This window comes from Drosophila serrata, unplaced genomic scaffold (assembly GCF_035046125.1).
Source record: "Drosophila serrata isolate PLE 108 unplaced genomic scaffold, ASM3504612v1 contig_347, whole genome shotgun sequence".
Taxonomy (NCBI): domain Eukaryota; kingdom Metazoa; phylum Arthropoda; class Insecta; order Diptera; family Drosophilidae; genus Drosophila; species Drosophila serrata.
This window is the reverse complement of record NW_028257245.1, coordinates 1,035,807-1,059,558: the sequence shown is the minus strand read 5'-3', so window position 1 is coordinate 1,059,558 and position 23,752 is coordinate 1,035,807. Positions and strand designations below refer to the sequence as shown.

Below are 23,752 nucleotides of genomic sequence, written 5' to 3'. Positions count from 1 at the left end.
GCCGCGTTGGCCCAAGCGGAAGTCGGACAGTGCTAGAGCCAACAGTTTACATTTACAGCTGTACTGGTGAATTATGCAAGCCCTAATTAATGCCAGGGATGCACAGGGGAACTGCTCTTGTTTGCTGCCCATTGTAGTTGTGGTAGTTGTAGGACACCTTCCTGCAGGGGCCTGCATATCCGTTTTGGGCCCGGCAACGTGTCCTTGTTGTGGGCTAATGAATTGGCTGCCAGGAGCCTTGGCTTTGTGTCTGCGGTATGCTTGCAATTAGCGCTGTCTCACATTTGACTTAACCGCTTCATCAGTGCAGAGGTGTGAAGAGGAGTGGCTTCATGGCGAACGCTATGGAAGGCAAATTTAAGGATAGTATCTTGCAAATGTCTGCTCAAATAACATCTCAAAAGGAGGTTTAAAAACCTACTTAAGGCAGCCTTAAACCTATCACATACCAGAAGCCGTATTTCATCTATCACAATTTGTATCTAGTCAACCGTTGATTCTAAAGTCATGAAATGTTAAGTTAAACCGATTAGTTCTTCTGAAAACGTTGACACGCTCTACTAATTCGGTTTAAAAAAAATCATAGTATATATTTTTTTGTTCCATATATAATATGTAAGAGAGGAAGGAGTTGAACAGCCGCTTAGTTTATTAATTCGTTCGCTTGGAAAAGATGGTCAGTCCGCTGCCCGTACATTCGGTGCATATAGAAAAACTAGCTTCCCACGATCAGATGGCCTATTCTATGGTCGGACATCCCCAGAACGCTCCACATAGTGCCGGACCAACCAATAACCAAAGCATACTCGGCCTCTTCGCCAGCCTGGGCAACCGTTTCCGTCGACTATTTTCCCACCTGGCGGTCAAGATATTTAGCTGCTTATTCTACGGCCAAGCAGGTGGTGCCTACAGGGAGGTGCCCCTCTCGCCGGAATCCCTTCAGCGGCTGCAGGTGGTGGGCCGGAAGACCCTGGTGCTGGACTTGGATGAGACCCTGGTCCACTCCTGTTACACGGATCCAGAGACGCAGGACGAAATTGGCTGCAGTCAGATACCTGCTAAGGCGGTGCCCGACTTCAGAATCAGTGTCAGCATCGATGAAGTCTCCAACATCCCCTTCCGGGTCTTCAAGCGGCCCCATGTGGATAAGTTTCTAAATTTGGTGTCCAAGTGGTATGACCTGGTCATCTATACGGCCAGCCTGGAGGTCTACGCCTCCAAGGTGGTGGATCTCCTGGATGGGGGCCGAGAGATGCTGACACGCCGCCTTTACCGCCAGCACTGTCACTCCAACACGACTCTATTCACCAAAGATTTGACCCTGGTCAATGAGGATCTGAGAGGCGTCTTCATTATCGACAACTCACCGAACGCCTACGTCTATTTCCCCCACAATGCATTGCCCATTAAGTCATTCATCTACGATCCTAATGACCGGGAACTGTTAAATCTGCTGCCATTCCTCGATGCTCTGCGGTTCACGAAGGACGTTCGGTCGGTCCTTGGACGGCGTGTCTCAGCCTAGTGTAGTGTATGTGTATAGTCCAAACCAGAATCCAAATTTAGATGGATATTTCGAGAATTTCTTTTGTTTTTGTTAAAAAATAAATTGTAAATGAAAAACCCTTACAAATTTCGCGGACATTTAGCCTTTAAACAAACCAGACGGGAGCTACCTGAGCACAGATGCATTTCATTGCTCATACGCCATGTGGGCCTGGTGTGTTTTTTGCTCTACTCCTGTTTTTGCCTCGTGTGCAAGGATAAGTTTTCGTGAAAACCAGCTAGCTGCATGCAAATGCAGGAGCGTAATGATGTTGCGGCTTTTTGACTTTGCACGGCCACAGTGAGAGCCACCTGATGCCTCCGCGCACTCTCGGAAAAGTTGCCAAAGTTTAAATTGAATTCTTAATTATGGCACACACTCTGGCTCTGCCACACACACGCACATATCCAGCAAAATGCTTAGAAAATAATACTGTGTCCCTGTGATAATTTTGTTTTGTGTTTCTATTTTTCTATATATACATATTTTTGTGGATCCAAGAGAGATTCATGCCGTCGCATTGTCTGATTTATGAGTGTGTGTGTGCGCTAGGGATACACACAAATTTTGATTTGTAGCTCCATAAAAACGCGGACAAAATTCCATGAGACAGTTTCAGTAGCTACACCGAGGCTGGGTTATTGAAATCCAGCAGATAACTTGCAACAGCAGCAGCACCAGCGACAGGCAGTGCAGTTTTGGCGGCAACGGTGCGTATGAGCAATCAGTCAACCAGTCAGTGAGTCAGTTAGCTGCCGATATCTCAATTTTTTATGCTTGGCCTAGTGTAAATTTAGCCTAGGTTCTATAAGGGCTTTAAACGGGTTACAATTTTAGAGTTACTCAGTTTTCTTTACTTCAGAGTCCTCTTGGGCTTAATTACCTTTTTCCTCTTCCGAGACTCTGCCGAGTTAATTTGCTTATTACCCGGAAAATGCGGCAATTGAAGAAAAAGTGACTCTCTAATTGGGTTTTTGCATTGCAAATGAATCTCTGCGGCTTTTTAGCTTCTGTCAAAATAAACAAACCAAAGATGGAGAGCTGTAAACTATATGTAGTCCATTGTAATTGACTGTGAGTCAGTGGAATTAGTTGATTGCTCGTTGTGGTTTTTTGAACTTAGCCCCAGGCCAATTAACAATGCAAATTGGCCAGGGGAGAGGAAAAGCAAGTAAGTGAATTTATTTCAAGCCAAGCCCAAGCCCCAAGCCCCAAGTAAGCCGCTCGGCAGAGACCTCTATTTGCCATTTGAATCGGCGGCCTAAGCTGCACACATAAATCTTGCATTGAACGGTTTGTTGGGGTGATGGCTGGCTTGGGGGCGGCACTTTCACCTGCTCCGCCATAAATTTCCATTTTCCATTCCCAATGCCGCCACTCAATTTGGCTTAAACGCTCTTACGACCGAGGAAAGCCAACGGAATGAGATTTTACCAACTTTCATCTTGTCTAGAGAATAAAATTGGTTTGGTGAAAAACTTGGTTTAATTATTAATCTATATATATATGTATATTCTGCAGTATACTTTTAGACATTCACAAAGCTTTTTTAGGTATTTATAAACTCATAAGATGCTGTATTTTGATTTCCATAAATGTCAATGGAACTTGCAACTTGTCAAGTTCACAAAAATCAAATAGAGGTAGAACAAAAACACTCTTAAAACAATTAGAATATATTTTTGTATAGCTTTAGTTATTAAATATTATTACAAATTAAACATTTTCACTCGGTGGAAAGCCACACTCCACCATTTTCTTATCAATCCAGCTCCGTAGGTTAGCCACATTCGTATAGGCCGCCGGCACATCCTTTTCGGCGCACTCAATGCCCCAGGACACTAGCCCGGCCAGTTGATACCGATCCGTTTGACCCGGCATCGTGCAGAACAGTGGCGAACCGCCGTCACCCTTGCACGTATCCCTTCCCTCCACGCCGCCGGCACAGATGAAGCTGTCATGGAGGCGGTATCGACGTCCCAGGACCGTGCGACGCAGCAGACGCTGACAGGACTCGTGGTCCACCACAGGCAGCACTATGCGCTTCAGCAGGTGTTCCATGGTGCGAGACGTGCTGTTACTGTGCCCCCAGCCCGTGGCCAGGCAATGCGCCTGCTCCAGTTGCTCCGACACCTGCGGCGACTCCGCCGGCGGCAGGCACACCGGCTGGATGTGCGGGGCCAGCTGGAAGGGTCGCTCCAGGACCAGCAGGGCGATGTCATTGTAGAAGGTCAGCTTGTTGAATTTCTCGTGGCGATGCATGTAGCTAATCCGACGCATCTGGTAGGGTAGTCGCTCAGTCTGGGTGTTCAGATCCCAGTCGCCAGCCCGTGCCAGCAGCGAATCCTCGGTGTAATTGGCCACATTGTGGGCAGTGGTCAGCACCAGTTGCGGGTGGATCAAAGTGCCGCCGGAAATGAAGTTGCCCTCCATGTCCATCAGGGCCATCATCCAGGGGAACTCACCGAAGACGGACTCGTTGTCGTTGTAGCCGTCCAGGGAGTAGTAGAGGCCCCGCGGATTGCTATAACCGCAGCCCTTGAACTGGAAGTCCTGGACATTGCGAAACTGGGGAGTCTTCTCTTCCTCGATCTGAAAATTAATTAATGAGTTTTTTTGCGCTTTGTTTAAGAGGTTTCCTCTCACCTGGTCTTCCACCTGACAGCACTGCTCCACAGAGCGACAGCCAAAGTTACTGTCCTCATTTATGCGCGCCTTGATGATGTACCTTCCGTCCTCGTTGACCACTCCGGTCCTGCAGAGATGTCGCGGCACACACTCCTTTTGCAAGCCACAGCTTTTATAACCCTCATCCGGGGTGGCAGTAATCGTTGTCGTGATAGTTGTGGTAGTATCAATCTTGGAGAGCCAGGGGTTTCCCTGGCGCTGTTTGCGATACTCAATCTCGGCCTCCAGGGCATAGTAGCTCTCCAGCTGCTCTTTATCGCAGCACACTTGGTTGGGGCCACAGCTGAGGTCAAGGACCCGCACCCCCAGTTTCCCTCTGCCGGAATCATCGCTCACCTCGCAGATCTTCTTGTCCACGCAGCTCTGGTGGCTCTTGCAGGCTTGGATCGCAGAGGCTAACGGCGGCGGAAGCGAGATCAGCGCCAGACTGGCAACCAATAGCAGCTCCACATTGGTGGCGCCTATAGTTGGGGCATGGGAATAAGCAGGCTCGTTCGTTCCCTTGCAGGGCTAAACAATAAACAACACTCACCCATTGCCATTGTGAGATTTCGGAATATCAAAATATATATATAAATATATATATATAAGATCAATTGAATCGGTGCGCAATATATTCGGAGAGACGTGCCAGAGCCGCGATACGCCTTAGACTGACTCTGGCTGGGTGTTAATACGCCTTTTAGGTGCTCTTTCCTCACTGCTGTCTAGAGATTACTCAGATTAATTCTCATTACTTGTCATGATTATAATTCTCTTACTCTCCCGATCCGAGTACGGAATCTCCCAAGCCGGTTCCATAAATGCTGATGAGTTTCACTCGATTCAATCAGTTGACTTGGCGAAACCCAAGCTTACAATTATCTTGGTTTCGGTGCGCTTATAGATATAGATCTAATAGGTACGCAAGCAAATAGATATATATTTATATATATATTTATAGATACTACCCATATATTTCCCTACATAAGTGTAGTGCAGCCTTTATCATATAATATAGATCGGTTTAGGCGCTCTGTCATCCGCTGTTTTCAAATCGATTTCAATGAGAAACTTCGGATTTGCATTCAATTAAGTGCAAGTGCACATTCCACAAAAGTTTCGCTTCAAGCTGTCATAAAAATAATTCTAAATATAATGAATAAATAAAAAGATTAAGTAAATATTAATTGGTCATATTTAAATTAACAAGTTAAGCTTTGGTAATTATTCAAATATTGATTGTAACAGCCTTCCTTGGTTAATTTTAAACTATGAAATATTATTTACGTTCCTTCAATACACACATAAGGGCGTATATCCTGTTTACTCCTACAACCTTGATCCAGATCCTTGCTCCACCGATTCTCGTTCTGCCATGGCAAGTTCTGACAGATGCAGCTGGCTGATCCCAGCTGTGATCCTGCTCCTGCTGACCCTTGACCACACATCGCTGGCCAAGCCTAATTCGCCGCCAATCCAGGATGTGTCGGGATCCAATGAGAGCTGCGGCATCAACATGGAGTGTGTGTCGCGGAAATTGTGCCAGGATGACATCATCAAGGACGACGGATTCATCCTCATCACTCCCATAATCGGACAGACCAAGTGCTCCAACCCTTTGCACCGCTGTTGTCAGGTGAAAAACAAGGTAAATCGATAATCAATAATTTGTATTGTAAATAAATAATCAAGAAATTATATTAAAAAATCGTTGTATTAATTTTAGGAGGATAACAACCAATCATAATCTCACGAATCGTACTGGACTACATAAAGAAATGTTTTCAATTTTCGGATTTTAATCTATTAATTTAAGTTGTATTAAAATATAATCTGGTGGTTGGATGAGTAAAATATTTTTTTTAAGTTAAACCAAATATATTAAAACAATGTCAAAGGAAATTAAGTAGTATTATTGTTTTAAAAAGTTTTAATTCGAATCATCGCCAATGCTTAATAACTTCCTCACAGCTCTCACTTGGAGAAAATTTAATTTAATTTAATAGCCAACAATAAACATCACTCATCCAAGGAGAAATATCAGAATATTACAATCATTTTATTGGAAATATAAATCGAATCATAGCGATTTACAGAGACCCTCTCTCTCGCAGGTTTTATAAATAGCTTTGAGTTTTACTCAATTCAATCAGTCGACTTGGCGAAACCCTAGCTAAAACATCGTCTTTAGATCTATAAAAGTAAGTGGGTGAGTATCGTAAACCTATACAAGCGGATATATATGTGCATTATGGTGATTTCAAATTCAGTTCTCTTTATTATAATCCCGATCGTCCAAGTCCCGCTGTCGATAAATCACTTTCAATGAAAAAACTGCTTCATTCCAGCCGCAGAGATGGCGGCGCGAACTTTGACCCTACTGCTGATCCTTCTGGCTAGTGGAGTCAATGGCCAGGATGTCCCATCACCGATGTGCCGCCAGAACGAGCTCTGCACCACAGTGAAGCGCTGCGAAGAGTCGGATGACTCCGGTCGTGACGGCATTGCACCACGAGTGGCTATACGCTTCTGCGGCGTGGGCCGAATGTGTTGCGAGAAGGAGCAGCTTGACAGCTGGGATGCATTTCAGGCGGAGTCTAAATCCTCATCACTTACCACTGGCTGGATCAAAAACAAGGTGAGTCGGATACCGGGACCTGAACCCAACGAGAGCTGCGGCCTAAATATGGAGTGTGTCCCACGGAAACTATGCCGCGACAATGTCATCAACGACAATGGATTCACCCTGATAAATCCCAGGATTGGGAACACCAAGTGCTCCAGATCCCTGTACCGCTGCTGTGAGGTTAGCCAGGAGGTGGGTCGAAAAAATGAATCATTTTGGAAGAGCTGCCTAGACTGATAGTTCTTGGAAACACTTTCATAGGTCGACGACAGTGAAAGTCCTTATGTGCAGAAGCAGAAGGACTTCAAGTACAGGAGCTGCGGCTGGAGCAACCCAAAGGGACTAATTCCCGACGACGATAAGTTCAATTACACAGAGGACGTGTCCGTCTTTGGCGAATTCCCCTGGATGGTGGGCATCTTCACCGGGCGTCAGAAGTTCCTTTGCGGCGGAACCCTAATCCATCCTCAGCTGGTGGTCACCAGTTCACACAACGTGGTCAACGAGACAGTGGACACCCTGGTGGCTCGTCTCGGTGAGTGGGATTTGAACAGCGTGAACGAGCCGTATATCCACCAGAGCCGGCGTATCAAGGAGATCATCACGCATCCAGATTACCATCCACAAGGATTGTACAACGACATTGCCCTTCTGGTGCTGGAAGAGGCCGTCCAGCTGGCTCCTCACATCCAGCCACTGTGCCTGCCTCCTCCGCAAACGGAGGAGGTTACCGACCAGCTGCTGTCCGCCAACTGCTTCGCTACAGGATGGGGTGCCAAGGATGCCAAAAGTGACAAGCTGGAGCAGGTGCTCAAGCGGATCAATCTGCCACTGGTGGAACACAAAGAGTGTCAGGCAAAACTGCGTCTCACGCGTGTGGAGAAGCGCTTCCGGCTTCGTCCTAGCTTCATCTGTGCCGGTGGCGATCCTGGCAAAGATACATGCAAGGGAGATGGTGGCTCACCGCTCTTCTGCATGATGCCTGGCGAACGGGACCGCTACCAGCTGGTGGGCATTGTATCCTGGGGCGTGGAGTGCGCCGAGGATGACATCCCGGGTGTGTACGCCAATGTGCCATACCTCCGTGGTTGGCTTGATGAGCAGATCAAGGAACTGGGCCTCACACTATAATTTCAATAAGGAAGTCTATTAAAACAATATAATAATATAATAATACGAATATTTTGAAGATGAATTTAATTTTCTTGGATCTTAAATCTAACATTTAGCTATACATACATACAATTTTTTGAAAAAAGAAACTGCATTTCCATTATTATTGCCATGTATGCTGCGTATAGACGGTTTTCCACCTTAAGTTAGGGATTTTCCCAGCACACCTGACTGCTCACCTCGTAGCTTATCTTATCCTCTCATTCATTGATTTTGAAAGAGTCTGTTTAGCGAAAGAGAGATCACAGAGAGGCTGACCATAAACATAAGCTAGAATGGGAAAAAACCAGACTCATTTTCATGAATTTCATACGCCCCGTTGGCCCATTGCGAGAATATATTCCGAGTGAGATGCTCTCTGCTCTCCAAAGTTTATTTTAGGTTTCAATTACCTTCGATCATTTATTCTTCTCTTAATCTCCCAATGGCACTGCTATCTCTCTCCGTTTGGTGATTTTTGGAATCTCCCAAGCCGGTTCTATAAATGATTTTGAGATCCACTCGAGCCACTCAGTCTACTTGGCGAACTCTAGGCTTTAACATCATCTTGAGATCGGTGGCTTTTATATTCGTAATCTATATATGTAGGTGCTACTCGTATATACCTCTTTGTATGCGGATACATAAGTGAATTTAACTATAATACTCATACATATATTATCAATCGGAAAAGTCAGCTGTTAATAGTTCTGTTTCAATGAAAAGCTTCGGTTTCTATTCATAAAAATATGTGATATTCGTAATATTTTATGGCTTTAATAACAAGTTAATCAGAATTAGTAATTCTGAACACTGATTTTTGTTAGTGTGTGTAGTTTTATACAAAACAAAATACAAAGATTTATTTATATAAGCGTCAGTCAAAGCTGATTCGGGCTCTTTAAAAATAAAAAAATGAATAATAGATACAAAGATGAAAGAGAACAATGAATGGAAATAATAATACAAATCCCTCAAGTTTTTGTGTTATAAAAGCCAAATATAAAGATGCCTATCTCAACTCTGATCAAGACTATAAACAACTCGAAGTATCATTCATTTTAATGATTTATGTTTGCTCAATAATACTTTAAGTAAATAAAAATAATTGTTATTGATGGTATTTACATGTTATAAACTTAAACACCGGCTTTATTGTTTTGTCAGTGATCTGAACTACAAATATTTATTTCCATATATGTATGTATATATTTATAAAAGAAAATATAATGCAATTATTTGCTGATAACCTTTGCTGGTGCATTGAATGAGATTAGAATGCCGCTTATCTCTAACTCTGTTCCATCTGCTCTTTGCTCCGCCAGTTCCCGACCAACCATGGCAAGTGGAACAACAGCCTTCCGCTGCACACCACCAGTGCTCCTCCTGCTGATCCTCCTTGCTAGTGGAGGCAAGGCCCAGGACGTCCCTTCGTCGATGTGCCAACAGAACGAACTCTGCACCACAGTGCAGCGCTGCCAGGAGTCGGATGACTCTGGCCGCAATGGAATTAGTCCTCGGATAGCTCGTTTCTGCGGCGTGGGCCGCATGTGCTGCGAGAAGGAGCAGCTTGACAGCTGGGATGCATTTCAGGCGCAGCAAAAACCACCTCCCAGCGCCAGCAGTTCGATCAAAAACAAGGTGAGTCGGATACCGGAACCAGAACCCAACGAGAGCTGCGGCCTGAACATGGAGTGCGTGCCACGGAAGCTGTGCCGCGACAATGTCATCAACGACTCGGGCATAAGTCTCATCAATCCCAGGCTTGGCAATACCCAGTGCTCCAAGTCCTTGTATCGCTGCTGTGAGATTAGCCAGAAGGTGAGTCGAAAGTAATCTTCGTAGAGAGACTCAGAAAAATAGTTCTTGGAAACACTTTCTTAGGTGGACGACAGCGAAAGTCCTTATGTGCAGAAGGAGAAGGACTTTAAGTACAGAAGCTGCGGCTGGAGCAACCCAAAGGGACTGATTCCCGACGACGATAAATTCAGCTATGCAGAGGACGTGTCCATCTTTGGCCAGTTCCCCTGGATGGTGGGCATCTTCACCGGGCGTCAGAAGTTCCTTTGCGGCGGAACCCTAATCCACCCTCAGCTGGTGGTCACCAGTTCACACAACGTGGTCAACGAGACGGTGGACACCATGGTGGCTCGTCTCGGTGAGTGGGATTTGAACAGCGTGAACGAGCCGTATATCCACCAGAGCCGGCGTATCAAGGAGATCATCATGCATCCCGAGTTCGACCCACAAGTGTTCTTCAATGACATTGCCCTCTTGCTGCTGGATGAACCCGTCCAATTAGCTCCTCACATCCAGCCTCTGTGCCTGCCTCCGCCTCAGACGCCGCAACTGATCAATCAGCTGCTGTCCGCCAACTGCTTTGCCACAGGATGGGGCTCCAAGGATGCCAAAAGTGACAAGCTGGAGCAGGTGCTCAAGCGGATCAATCTGCCGCTGGTGGAGCATAGCGAGTGTCAGGCAAAGTTGCGCCTCACACGTCTAGAGAGTCGCTTCCGGCTCCGTCCCAGCTTCATCTGTGCCGGTGGAGATCCTGGTAAGGATACGTGTAAGGGAGATGGTGGCTCTCCGCTTTTCTGCACGATGCCTGGCGAACAGGACCGCTACCAGCTGGTGGGCATCGTATCCTGGGGCGTGGAGTGCGCCGAGGAGGATATTCCGGCGGTGTACGCCAATGTACCTTACCTCCGTGGTTGGCTCGATGAGAAGATCAAGGGACTCGGCATAACGTTGTAATTACACAGGAACTGTAATAAAGAAAAAATAATATAATTACCTTTTTACAATTGATAACTATCCTTAAGTTTATATATATACACTTTATCCCTATTATCATTAACCAGCATTATCTGCTATCGTATATAAACTTGGTAGCAGCCATTTATCCGTGCCAGTTTCAAGTAAAGCGCCGGGATAATTCTCCCTCCATCCAGGCACTTAACTCGAACACATACCTCCAGCAGTCACTCGATTTATTGCAATTCTTGGGAACAAAGGAGGGCCAGGGCAGGAAATACGAGGAGCGAGGAAGAGCGGGCGAAGCGTCTTCGTGCCGGCAGCTTATAAATAGTCAAGTCCTGGCTGGAACTATGAAGACAACCTCCATTTGACACTCCCTTTCAGGATAGTTCGCCCTCTAAGTTTCACTTGTCAGACAGAACAGAAAATAATAAATAAATGGTATTTTAATTTGAATACATAATACTATTAAAAAAAGACAATAATTAATTTTCCAGCATATTTAAATTAAATTGCAAAACATAGCTTTATATGCTCCGGATATCTCTCTGTGTAATTGTATATAGAACCAAATTAACCAGGACAACAGGAACAATATAGCAAGAGGCTAGGCATGCCCCAAAATTGAGAAATTACACGCTGGGCCGGCCAAATGGCTGAGCGAATTGATTTTCCTTTTGCTTCTGCTCCTGCTCCTTGAGGCTCTGCAAGTCCTTGCACTAAAAAACCATTTCTCAAGTAAACTGCTTGAACAGTTTTTGTTTTGTTTTTACGCCACTGTAATTTATAGCCTCTTTTTACGGCTTTCGGCATTGCATATTGATTTTGTTAGACCAATTTCAGGGCTTTTGAATGGCTACAGAAATTAATGTGTTTTAAAATATATACCAAAAATGTAAGGGGGAACTGTGAAATACAAATTATTTTTTTAGACAAATAAGATAGAGACTTTAATGTATCTATATTAATATTCAGTTTTAATCCTGGTTCTGGTAATCAAAGACTCATATATTTTGTTGTTGTTCTTTCTTTTTACTTAAAGTTTGGGTTTAATTATCGTTAAATAACATTCTACACAATTAACAAAAAAATTAAGGAACTCTTTAAATATCAACAAGACCACTTAATTCAAATAATAGGAAAAGAAAGAGCCGTTGAAGCTCAGGACCACAATGAAGGGTACCTAGTCCTCGTACCCCGGATAGCCATTGGTGATCCTCGCCAGCCAGGCAAGCAAGGAATTCGAAATCTAGTAGAAAACTACTACCAATCGATGTGTGGCTGTGTCCCTTTATAAAGACACCTTAACGGGATGCCAACAGAAATCAGTTAAACGTTAAATTTAAAGCATTTTAAAGTCTATAGAAGTGCCGAAAATTAGTAGATTCTATCAGGAATACACATGCGGATTAGTTGAAATAATTTGGTACCTAAATAGGTTAAAAAACGTTGTAATTGGTTTATTATTTATTATCTGATTAGAAAGCGAAATTATTTTAATCTAAATTGTCGTATAGAATGACTAGAGAACGGGATTATTCCACTTAAACTTTGCCTATAAGTTGGAGTAGAATAATTCCACTTTCTAATATTTCCTAATAGTAAATTGATGTATCTAATTATAATTTTTCTAAACGTAAAAGAATAACATTGCTATTAATTACCGATTTATACTGCAAAATGCAAAGAAAGAATTCTCACTTCACTTCACTTCAAAAAATCTTACTAGAGATTTAGTATATCTGCGAAAACAGCGGGAACAGCAGAACTTGCAGTATTGATTCTCGATTCATAACTCTGATTTTTTAATTAAATAATATAGTAACCTGGCTTTTAAGAGTATTTATATGTGATTTAATTTTAATTGATTTAATTATTATACATTTAAATTCATTTAGTAATTTATTGAATTATTTTTTATGCAAACCGACTCCATGGTTCTTTTACAGTAATTGCCAGGCTGTTTATCAGTTTACTAAGAGATCGCAAAATACAGGTTAACCAAGGACTTGATTTAAAATTGAATCAAAGAAAGGTCTCAAAATGACAATAATTTCTTTAACTTTTATAAATATTTTGTTATTTTTAGTTTGGAATTCTTTTTGTTATACTCAATAGAGGCTTAACAACTGGAGTACCTATTTGTGAGGTACCTCCTTGACATAAATTAAACAACAACAGAGTAGCTCCAAATTAGCTATTGAAATAATATACCCAATTAGCGAAAGACCAGTTCAAATCATGTATAAAATATGTGTATGTTTATTCCGCATTATGATCCTTTAGACCCTCAGGCCTGGGACTTTTCGATTTTGGTCACTCATCTGTGTGTGCTGGTTGGGATCAATTTACGGTTGATTGCTTTTCTCATAGTTGAAGCTGGAACCCATCAAATATTTGCCAAATTGATAATCATTTAATTATAACAAAGCACATGGCAAAATGCAACTGCTAACAGCAATTGTATCTCCGATGGCCGCTGCTGGTTTGGGATTTGTGTATGCATGTCCTGCTTGATGTGCATGTGTGTGCGTTTGCAATTATAATGGCCCTGGCCGCAATTGTGTTGCATACTTTGAGGCCCAGTTCCTTGCCAACTGCCGGTGAATCCCCGCATCCACCCGCAGCCTCCTATAGCAAGCCATCAAATTACAAATGATGTAGTGCCCCAAGGGGAAGGGAGGAAAATGGAACGTCAGTCGCTCCGACGGATGGACAGGAGGCGTAGGAGGACCTGCAGCAGCTTTGTGGCCAGTGAACGGAAATAGAAACAGCTGCAAATGGCAGTTAGCTCAGTTCTCCGTTTAGTTCATGCATACATACATACATACATTTATATATGTGCCAGCGAAAGTATGTATGTATATGCATATGGGCTTATTTCGCAATTGTGTGGGTGAAAAAAAAAACAATTCACTAATGTTCCTCCCACATACACACACACACACTTGCACAAACGGTGGCATGAACAATTGACACTGGCTAATTGCAGTGGAAAGTCCACTAAATGCACCCATAACCATGTTATTCAGATACCCTGGACAGGAAGGGGCAACAGCGATGCCAGGAAGCCCATGGTTGCCATGATGCTGGGCCAACGGAAGGAAAATCCAGGAAATTACAAGGGGAAACTGTAAGCCATAGGGGTTATTTATATGTAATGTCTGGTGTCTTGGGAAGATTATTATACCTGGGAGAAAATCGTAATAAAGGTTTCAACAAGGAGGCAATGTTAGCATTAAAAAGTTCTAATCTCCTTTCGGTTAATATTATAGAGGATACTCCCTTTGTCGATTAATTATCCATCTAAATCACCACGATCGCAAATTGTCGCGCTAATTAACAGCCTGAGAATAAATTACCAGCACCAGGCACACATTTTCAAAAATCCAAAAAGCGAATGGGTGTCATGGCCGAAAGGGGGAGTGCCTGAGAGGTCCGAAAAATCCTGGGCTTGGTTTGGGTGTGTCTCCTCGTTCGAAACAATTAAATGCATTCCCGGGACTGCCCAAGGGATGGCCAGTGTGGCCCACACTGCGTATACGCAATGCAGTGCATGGAAAATTAGCTCGAACATTTTGCAGCCATTCGGATTCCCACACTCACACGATGATGCGACATGTTGCCAGCGTTTTAGACAATTTGTTATGCAAATTGCTTATTAACTTTATGACCAGCTCCAGTTGACCGCCCAGGAACATTTTGAATTGTCAATTAGGTGCGTTGAGAAGCCCCAACCGATTGCCACCTGCCGGCGGTAGATTCTAAATAAAACTGTGTTGGCATTATTTAAACATAGACCGGAGTCATTTCATGACATTTTATGACCACATCGCACCACACCAGAGAACACACCACACCACAGCACACACCTGCCGGGAACGGCCATTAAACGGACATAAAATTGGCCCCTGGCTTCGATTTTAATTTATGTCCAGTACGGTCCAGTACGGTTCGCTTTTCCAACTCCTGTTGCGGCCTTGCCTTTCACCTGCTAATGACATTGCTATGCCATCGACAGTGGCCTTTAACTTAATTGAAAAATTCTCATTTTGTTTCCACCTAAATGGCGGTGCAGCGTTATTTATGGCCACGACTGGAAGCGGGCCAAAAAGCCAGGGAAACTCTTTGACTCCTTCTCGCTGGGCCAAAATGATTTATATAGTTTCAGTTTAATGATGCTTTCTATTGTTTATAGCAAAATTTCCATAGCAAAAGAGAAAACTGTTTAGATAGATGAGAAGTTTTATAATTATTATATACGTAATTATTATTATTAAATAAGGAAAAAGGATTATTAAAATATTATTTAAACAAAATATACTTTAAATAGGAAGCAGCTAAAATCTCTAAGGGATTTTAAAGGTGTTTGGGTAAAATGTTTTAAACAAAGTTTAAATTAAATAAATAATTTTACTATGATTTCGGTACCTTTTATATATGAACGCATATTTTAAGACACATTATTAAGAGTTTCGTGATTTCTGGAGCACCTCCGAAGATTTTTCGAAACACCCTACCTAAAAGAAATTTTATAACAATTTCCTGTAAATAAAATTTCCAAGAATATTTAACCCAACTTTAATTTTCCAACGATTTACCTGGCTTAGTTCCTGCAACGACAAGCTCCAGCGACTTGAGATGTTGTTTTCCTGCAGGTTACCTGCGAAATTGGTCATTTTGTTGAAATGTCCTGGCATTAGCGCCCATAAGTATGCAACAGCTAGCCAAGTACAAAGTAGCACAAGCCCCAAATACACCCGTGTCTATCTTATGGATGCTGCCTGCATTCGGCCACATTTGTCCCAGTCCCCATGTTGTGCGTCCCGTGCTGTGCCAGAGCTCCCTCTCGGACATGAATTACGTTTACCGACAATTAATTTCAAGTGAAAATGTGCTAAAACTTTTAATTGGCCAGCCAAGTGGCTGCCAGGCAGAGTCCGCCGGTGGGTCTTGGGGGTTAACCTGCGAGAGACAGAGCCCGAGGGGGAGGGCCGTAAGGAAACTGAAACGAGGCAGCCATAAAAATGTCGACAACATGCCTGCAAAATGTTTCATTCCACCAATTTCGCTGCAGGTGCGCTCAGCGAGGATAACTTTAAATTTAAAGGTCCAAGATTGCATCGCAATATCCTTGATATTCTGATATCTTGGTAGCTAGTAAAAAAAAACAATGGACTATTAAATAATGTTTTCCTGAAAATAGGGAAACAGAAATAAAATATTTTATCTTGAAAATTAATTAAACTCTTAATGCTTTATTAATCAAAAGAGACTGTCCAACATTGTAACTGACATACACATATGTCTCATATATTTCGAGTAGAACCTGCTAATTACGTCAATTACATGTGTGACACTTCTTCGAGCTTAGTTCGCTGCATGTCGGAATATAAAATATATAATATATATGTACATAGTTCTACATGGAAAAGTATTTTTATCATGTTTATTAATTAAATCGGTTATTTATTTTTTTAAAACTGATATTACTAAATAAGTTTATAAGCTATGTAACACTCAACTAAACGATATGCCTAATTTACTTTGTCTACTTAAGCTCATAATTATGAAAAACTAAAATAAACAAAGCGCAAGATAAAATATAATATATGTATCTCTATCAACTTGTTGTGCAACATCCAACAATTGCGACTGTTGCTATGGACGTGTTAGCAACACCATATTTTGTTTAAAATTATTTAAATTAATTTAATTCAATTAATATATTAAACAGCAATGTTTTCAAAGTGTAATTTAAAGCTATATTTCCTTTTAGAACAAATACTATTCAATTAAATATTCAAAATATTACACTAATATTATACAAATATTATTTTACATTTTGTACATTGTTTTTTTTTGTTTAATAAGTTACGTAATCGTATTCATTTGCATTAATTATTAAGACACAGTAAGCTTTTTTAACTGTCATAAAAATGTATATAACAATTTTATATTTAAATACCTTACATAAAAAGTGCCTTGTTGTGGTGCTTTCCAAATAAGTCTATTGGCTAACTTATCCTTTAAATTGTACTATTTTTTTAAAACTGAAATATTGTATTTATAAATATTCTACCTGCGTATAATTAATTAATCTATTTTTGTATATTAAATTCTTTCAATTATATTTTTACTTTACCCTAAAAAGATACCCAAATAATATTTTCAGTGCACTCGATGGCGTCAGTGTATGACTGACATGGAAATGACGTCTGTCAAGGTGTGTGTGTGTGTACGAAGGCCATAATATGCAAATGGACTTTGAATAACACTCAGTTTAAATTCGCTTGAATGTGTCACAATAGAAGCCATGGTGAGTGAGTGAGAGGAAGTGGGAAAAATAGGTCAGGGTCGCACTTCGGATAGCGATGGCTACTCAACCAAAAACTAGACCAATTCGCCTGACCAGGAACCCAGATGCACAGAAATCAACTCACGTACAAAAACTATAGTTATTTCCACACAAAACAAACGCAAACAGAAGCCGCAGCCTCAAATGTGCACTTTTCCAAATGGCAGTCGGAAAACCAAGCCAAGACAATGGCGGAACATTGGAAAAACGGAAAAACAGAGGAGCAGGTGAAGAATCGGACGTGGAAACAGTCTAGGTACAAATCTGCACAAACAAACGGCATACTCACTGGCAGGCACAGCTCTCGTAACAATAACAATTCAATCAAATGTTCTCTCCTATGGAAATCTTTTGAAGGGAAACAAACAACAACAGTCCAGGGTAGAAGGGGGGATCATCGAATGGCTGAAAAGGCCAGGAAGGGGCTAAGAGTGGGCAAACATGTTTTGATTAAAATTAGTTGCATTTTCCACACAGGCAAGCTTTTCTCTCAGCGGGAAAGCGTTCTCGCTCTCTCTTTGCGATTGCGCAGCATAAAGTGTCCCAAGTTAACCGGTTTTTATCTGCGAAGGAGAAGTCCAGGAAGATACACCAAGGGTGGGGAAATTGCTATGTTTGGGAGTAATAAAATTAATATTAGGTTTACTTTACAAGCTCAAGACTAAAATGGTAAACCTTTTGTTTAAAAAAATACAGAATTAAACCAAACTTGATAAATAAATTTAAGTAAATGTACCACCGAAATTAAATAAGCTTCAGTTATTCTAAAACCCCAATGCGTATGATTAGTATGGGAAAAATCATACAAGATCATTGAGATTAATCATACGCACTGTTATCCAAGCCGAACTTTGAAAAGTCCATTTACAGTATATCGCTAATCTTAAAAAAATAACTTATAGTAATATGCAAATAGCGACAACCCTTTTAGGAAACACTATCGATAAAGATTTTAAACTTCCCAGAGCTAGAATGCTTTGTCATTACTATCGTAACTCAAAATCACGCAATATTTGTAGGTTTTTAAGGTCGTATGTCTACAAAATTCATAAAAATTATCATTGAATGAGTTTAAGTAAATTAATTGTATAACGAAAGAATCCACACATAACGAAGATGATCGGCAAAGGAAAACGACGTGGATTGCGGCGAAAAGAAGTGATTTGCATACAGGTTTTGATCATCGTAGATGACTCCATATATCCGGCCTTTATAATGTCGGCCCCAAGTCGCCTCTACGTCCTGCGCAGCTTAGCCGATATGCGTTATTTGGATCTCTCCTAAATGGATCCAACCAAGATATCCATCTTCCTTCTGATGTGTACAGAACGACATATAAATAGTCTCACTTGTGGCCAAAGTTGGTGCATTTTATTTGTTATGTTTTGGGTACTAGCAACACGTGTGGCATTAGGTGGCTATATAAAGCAAGTGATGCCTCTCAAATGGCTGCTGATGTTGTTGTTGTTTTGGAAGGGGTGGAGCTCGAGGACAGGGTGTCCTTGCTGGTGGAAAGCGTGTGCATTTTCACAGCCATTTGAACTTGGCAACACTCGCAATTCGCAAAATGTGCAACATGGCGTAAAGAATTCTTGTTAAGCGCAGCAGTTAGCTTTGCCGAGGAGGCGGCATCAGTGCTCAGGGCCGTCTGAAAAACTTTGCCCAGATGCATACGTAAATATGTATATAAACACTAGACTTCATATATTTACAGGAGACTCCAATGAAGCCATTTTGGCTTAATCTGAACAGGACTTGATGGCTTGAAAATCATCAGATAGGGATTGAATACAATATAAGCTTTATTTAAAATTGTAGAGTGAAATAAATAACCATTTAACATTTGCTGTTTGTATGATGCAAGTATGAACTGCATTATCCATTGAAGCATAATTAAGCCAATTACACAAACATAATTGTATATTAAATAAAATATAACCTGAATGTTGTTCCTTAAAACGGAGCCTTATATTAGGTGTATAACACCTTATAAGAGGTGTATAACTTATTGGTTTTGCTAGCGTATTGGATAATTTTAAAATACTAGTTTAATGATGTGTGCTAATTTTCTACTATAACTTGCTTCACCTCTTTAATGATTTGTAATTATTAAACTGTTTTGTTACACTGTAAAGACGCAATGTTTATAGTCAATGGACCTGGCAGCTAGTACTTTAAGTTTTCTCTATGTTAGCCTTAGTTTTATAAGAAATTCTAATAAATAAATAAACAACAAATTTGGTTATAGTTTGGAATACTCCACCGACCTCTAATCCATTTATTTCCACGACAAAGCCAACGACACAAGCACTTCAAATGAGCTTTCAATGCCATCGAAAGTGACTGGAAATTGCTTTCAAATCAAAAGTAGAGCATACACTTTCCCTTCGAAGGACACGCCAGTTATCCCCGTGACGGGGACGGGTTGTCAATCCCAGTCCAGCGTTCCTCGTTCACTGTTCGCTGAAGCGCAAAGCGGAAATCAGACGCCATATCAGGCGGACATGTTGCGACAGGGCCCGGGCGGAAATGGAGCGCTGGAACACAAAATAAAAACGACGATGCCAAAGTATGGCCGATTACAACATTGACTAGGTAAATATGCAAACAGATGTAATAGCCACTAGCTGGAGGCATCTTAAACCAATAAAGCGCTGACGGCCTCTCATCTTGCCCGGTTCTGGCTCTCCTCCGAAACGGAGATGTAACCCAAGAAGGACTCACGTCCAAATCGATTCGGAATCTGCTGCAAAAAATGCAAATGTTTGCCAAAGCCAGGGGACTCGATATGGGGACTGAGAGGTCAGAGAGCCTCTGCCTCGAGATGCAAATTCCCATTTCACTAAGTTTCGATTTGTCAAATGCATCAAACGTTGGGAACAACAGTCACGCAGCATACGCAAATGACACGGCAGCAACAGCAGCAGCAGTTCCACTTGTGGCTGCACAGATGCAGATACTTTTACGAGGCGCACATTCAGATACATCTGCATTCAGTGCGTTTCGGGTTGGGTTAAGCTTGCCATCGCTTTTTCAAATGCATTTTCAATCTGTCCCCATGCATTTCCCATAAGCCTGTGTCTCAAATTCATTAGAATCAATACAGTGTGTGCCAAATTCTTTGTCCTCTGCCAGAGTTTAGATTTTCCTGAGGGAATGCCGACAAGCCCTAGGTCTTAAAATACCTAAATTTAAAATAATTTAAATTTGTGCCAGTATTCTTGATAACCACAGTAGTGGAAAATTGGTAAATCATACTTTAGTTGATCAAACGTTAAATAAACTTAAAACAGCAGCGTATTTCTTTAATCGTTAAGAAACAAAAACGAAAATTTACCATTGAAATTCAATAAAAAACGACACAAAACTGGGATGCGTTTAAAATTTACGTAATAATATATTGTAATAAATAAACAGATTTGAAATGAAATTAATAATAATAAGATAAGTTAGTATGTCCATATGTCGGAGCTTGGGTTTGTCTAAAATAACATAATTTTGAACAATTTAAATTTTTGCTGGCACTTGGGGAAAATTAGTAAATCATTAAGGAGAACATATTTGTATACTTTAGTTGATCAAACGTTAAATGATCTTAAAACAGCAGCATAATTCTAAAATGGCTTTAAAGCGCAAATCTAAATTTACCTTTACAAAACCATAAAATAAAATACAGAATTGGGAGGCATTCAAAATATAATATATAATATAATAATATATTGTAATAAAAAAAAAAATTAAAAATGAAAAGGTGGTCTAGGCATTTGGAACACAAAACGATAGGTAATATAAAATAATATAAAAAAGATTAAAAATAAAATAAATAAAAAAAGAAAAAACATCAGCACTGGACAGCAGCTTGGCTGCATTAAAAACAAATATATGTACTGATTCAAGGCCTACTCCATAACCTTACATTCTGTGGCAATCGATATTTTATAAACTATATCGATAATTTTTCAAAACACTGGTTTTAGTTTAATCGAAATTGCTCAACACTTTCAAACTTTTTAAAAAAATCTCGTTAAAATAAATTAAGTTTGGTTTGCAATTCTAAAAACATTAAATTTTTTTACTTTATCTTACTTAAAGCCAGAGATTTATTTAAAGAATTCCTTACGATTTAGGAATGATTTTTTAGTAAATCTCCAGCTCTCAATCAATAAAATAAGAATTTTTTTTAAGTTTATCCAATGGCTTACATATACAAATGTATATGTTGCTCGCATTGGCTCCGTAATGCGTTTGTTGACCCATTCAAAGCCAGTCAATACGATTCGCTCCTTGATGCTGACGTTTTTATCTGCAAAATACAACTCACTCCCTACCCCTAGCGAGACGAGACGACTGTCTGTCATTCGAAATCCATTGAGCGTGACGTATGAGTATGAAATTCTTGGAATACTTTCCTTCAGTCCCGCCCCAGCTCCAGCTCCCTCCACTGGCACTGTCTGACATGGTCTATTAATTTTATTAGTGCCATCGCATACAGTTGATGCTTAGAATTCGTACTCCTTTTTGCTCCGAACAATATTTTTACTTTGGAAGCAAAATTGTCATTTTTGTCTCAGTTTTGAGGCACAAAAAATGCAATAAATTCCAGACTTTGTTCGGTTGCAAAAAGTGAACCAAGCAGGAAATTTTCTTTAAGGCATTTTTTTTACACGGAAGTACTTTTCCCTTTAACCCCAAAACTGTGGCGTATAATCCGGCCTTCTCGCCCAGGAGAATGGCCAGTTTGGAAAAGTGTAGACCACTCATATTGTATGATTTATTTGTTGCATTAGTGAATGTCGTTGGCAGCAGGAGCTGGCGGCTAGCGGCTGGCCACTTCAGTGTGTCTGGACCTCCCTCGAGCGCCTAAAGGTATGCAATGCTCACTTGTTTTATAAATGGCCTAAAACTGAGTGTTTTGGTTGCTATGGCAGTGATGCTTTATACGCTTTTCATACCATTAAATAATTTTATAATAAATCTAGCCATTTACAATTACACCATTAATCAAAATTCAATTAAAATTATCAAAATTAAACAATTTGCAACTCTTTTATAATGGCTTATAAACCTTATAAAAATAAATTAATTTATAAAGATAATAATAATATCAATAAACAAAATATTTAAGTAATAAGAATACAAAATTGTTAGATTAAAATGCATTAATATATATATGTATATATATATATTATATATATATATATAAAGAAAATCAAACAGGTACTAGGTTTTTCAAAGTCAAAATTGTCAAAAATTTTATATATATTTTATTTTATTTTGAATATGCAGTTTTATTAATATTATAAACATTAACAGGAAAGCGTTGCGAAATAAAATTAATGATTTTTTAGCCTAGTTAAATTTAATTTGTCGAAAAAAAATGTCATAAAAAAAATAAATATAAGTACCGATTGAAAGATTGCAAATATTTTAAACTCAGTTATGATCGATTTTCGATTCGAGCGTATAAATTAATTGCAAAATGCCAGGGTATATTCAATATTTTTAAAATTTCCGTTTTTAAAATAGCTAAAAATCAGCTAAAATGTCTGCTGCTAGTTGCAACAACATTTGTCCAGCAGGACATTAAGTAGTCCCTATTTTTTAATGCTGCAAAATGCACAAAGTCGTCGTCGGGGAGCAAACAAACAGAGACATTGCAGCAAATAGAGACGAGCACAGTGGGACAACGTTGCTACAGTAAACACTGCAGCAAGTGGAATGCAGCGAGGCGTGCTAATTGTGTCATTTACATCGGCAAACAACGACGAGCGAACAAGTCAAAGGCTCAAACAAATTAATGCGGCTGAGCGCACCTGTTCGAGCTCTTTGCACAGCGTAATTAATGCCGACTGAGAGGTAAGACAAGCAAATGTTTAAATTAAGTGAAAAAAAGTACAAAAAATTCTTGTCAGAAGTGGGATTCGAACCCACGCCTACAGAGTAGACTGCGACCTGAACGCAGCGCCTTAGACCACTCGGCCATCCTGACAGTTGTACGTCGGCCCTCCCAAACGGAAACCGAACAGAAAGCTGCTTAACAGATCGAAAATTTCTATGCTAACACTAATCTAGCCAAAAGCTTTAGCTTAGCATTTAAAAAGTTCTTTGCAAAGAGCTTTGATCAACTCGGCACTTTCTCTTTACATAAATATTGTAGGTTATTATACCTAACTATTAAAAAAGAATCTTTAAAATCATTTGATTATTAGAACCCTTATTACTAAAGTGAACGAAATAACCTCTTATTCCTTAAGGTATTTTATAGTTTTGGTATATATTAAATATAACGATAAGTTAATATGGTAGTTTAGGATTTTGTGAGTTTTTGTAAATTCTTTACATTAAAAAAATAATTTTTCCATATGGCTGATTTAAATTTCTGTAGAAACTTCGCTTAGCTTAGTCTTCAAAATATAATAATTTAATACTAACAATATTCAATCAATAAAAAAAATATTTTTTAGCCAGAATTTATTTACAATAAATACGACAACTTAAGAAGCTAACTTAAGAAGCTTTAAAAAAAATTTATACCCTTGCAGTTTAAAATTTAATTAATTTAAATTTATTATAAGCTAAAAATGTATTTATTTCCATTTGCAATGCTCTTCTGTTTAGGTTAACAAATCAGCATATTAAGTTT

The 23,752-nt window shown here is 40.3% G+C and overlaps 4 protein-coding genes, 1 long non-coding RNA gene and 1 other non-coding gene across 9 annotated transcripts; 3 read left to right on the top strand and 3 right to left on the bottom strand.

Annotated features, from left to right (window-relative positions):
- Positions 1 to 478: 478 nt before the first annotated feature.
- On the top strand, positions 479 to 1,633 carry LOC110189575 (CTD nuclear envelope phosphatase 1 homolog). Its single transcript, XM_020959705.2, has one exon. It carries the CDS (start codon positions 674 to 676, stop codon positions 1,523 to 1,525), a length of 852 nt encoding a protein of 283 aa, XP_020815364.1. The 5' UTR covers positions 479 to 673; the 3' UTR covers positions 1,526 to 1,633.
- Positions 1,634 to 1,996: 363 nt separating this feature from the next.
- Positions 1,997 to 2,599, bottom strand: LOC147642825 (uncharacterized). Its single transcript, XR_015272879.1, has 2 exons — positions 2,430 to 2,599; positions 1,997 to 2,360 (listed from the first exon to the last, which is right to left on the bottom strand). It is a non-coding gene; the product is annotated as an uncharacterized LOC147642825 (long non-coding RNA).
- Positions 2,600 to 3,206: 607 nt separating this feature from the next.
- LOC110189516 (phenoloxidase-activating factor 2) lies at positions 3,207 to 4,889 on the bottom strand. The gene is made up of 2 exons (XM_086838283.1): positions 4,193 to 4,889; positions 3,207 to 4,138 (listed from the first exon to the last, which is right to left on the bottom strand). The coding sequence occupies exon 2, from the start codon at positions 3,995 to 3,997 to the stop codon at positions 3,263 to 3,265; it is 735 nt and encodes a 244-aa protein (XP_086694409.1). The 5' UTR covers positions 3,998 to 4,138; positions 4,193 to 4,889; the 3' UTR covers positions 3,207 to 3,262.
- Positions 4,890 to 5,039: 150 nt separating this feature from the next.
- On the top strand, positions 5,040 to 8,104 carry LOC110189542 (phenoloxidase-activating factor 2-like). Of its 4 annotated transcripts, none has more exons than XM_086838280.1 (5): positions 5,040 to 5,135; positions 5,563 to 5,864; positions 5,943 to 6,417; positions 6,565 to 7,034; positions 7,104 to 8,104. In XM_086838280.1, the coding sequence occupies exons 4-5, from the start codon at positions 6,573 to 6,575 to the stop codon at positions 7,971 to 7,973; spliced, it is 1,332 nt and encodes a 443-aa protein (XP_086694406.1). In that variant the 5' UTR covers positions 5,040 to 5,135; positions 5,563 to 5,864; positions 5,943 to 6,417; positions 6,565 to 6,572; the 3' UTR covers positions 7,974 to 8,104. The 4 variants fall into 4 exon arrangements, with proteins under 4 accessions (XP_086694406.1, XP_086694405.1, XP_086694407.1 ...); XM_086838279.1 differs by having other exon boundaries at positions 5,943 to 6,425; XM_086838281.1 differs by having other exon boundaries at positions 5,057 to 5,135; positions 5,526 to 5,864; positions 5,943 to 6,425.
- A 331-nt stretch (positions 8,105 to 8,435) lies between these two features.
- LOC110189437 (phenoloxidase-activating factor 2-like) lies at positions 8,436 to 10,784 on the top strand. The gene is made up of 3 exons (XM_020959508.2): positions 8,436 to 8,599; positions 9,320 to 9,815; positions 9,879 to 10,784. The coding sequence occupies exons 2-3, from the start codon at positions 9,333 to 9,335 to the stop codon at positions 10,746 to 10,748; spliced, it is 1,353 nt and encodes a 450-aa protein (XP_020815167.2). The 5' UTR covers positions 8,436 to 8,599; positions 9,320 to 9,332; the 3' UTR covers positions 10,749 to 10,784.
- Positions 10,785 to 23,015: 12,231 nt separating this feature from the next.
- On the bottom strand, positions 23,016 to 23,098 carry TRNAL-CAG (transfer RNA leucine (anticodon CAG)). Its single transcript has one exon. It is a non-coding gene; the product is annotated as a tRNA-Leu (tRNA).
- Positions 23,099 to 23,752: the final 654 nt, after the last annotated feature.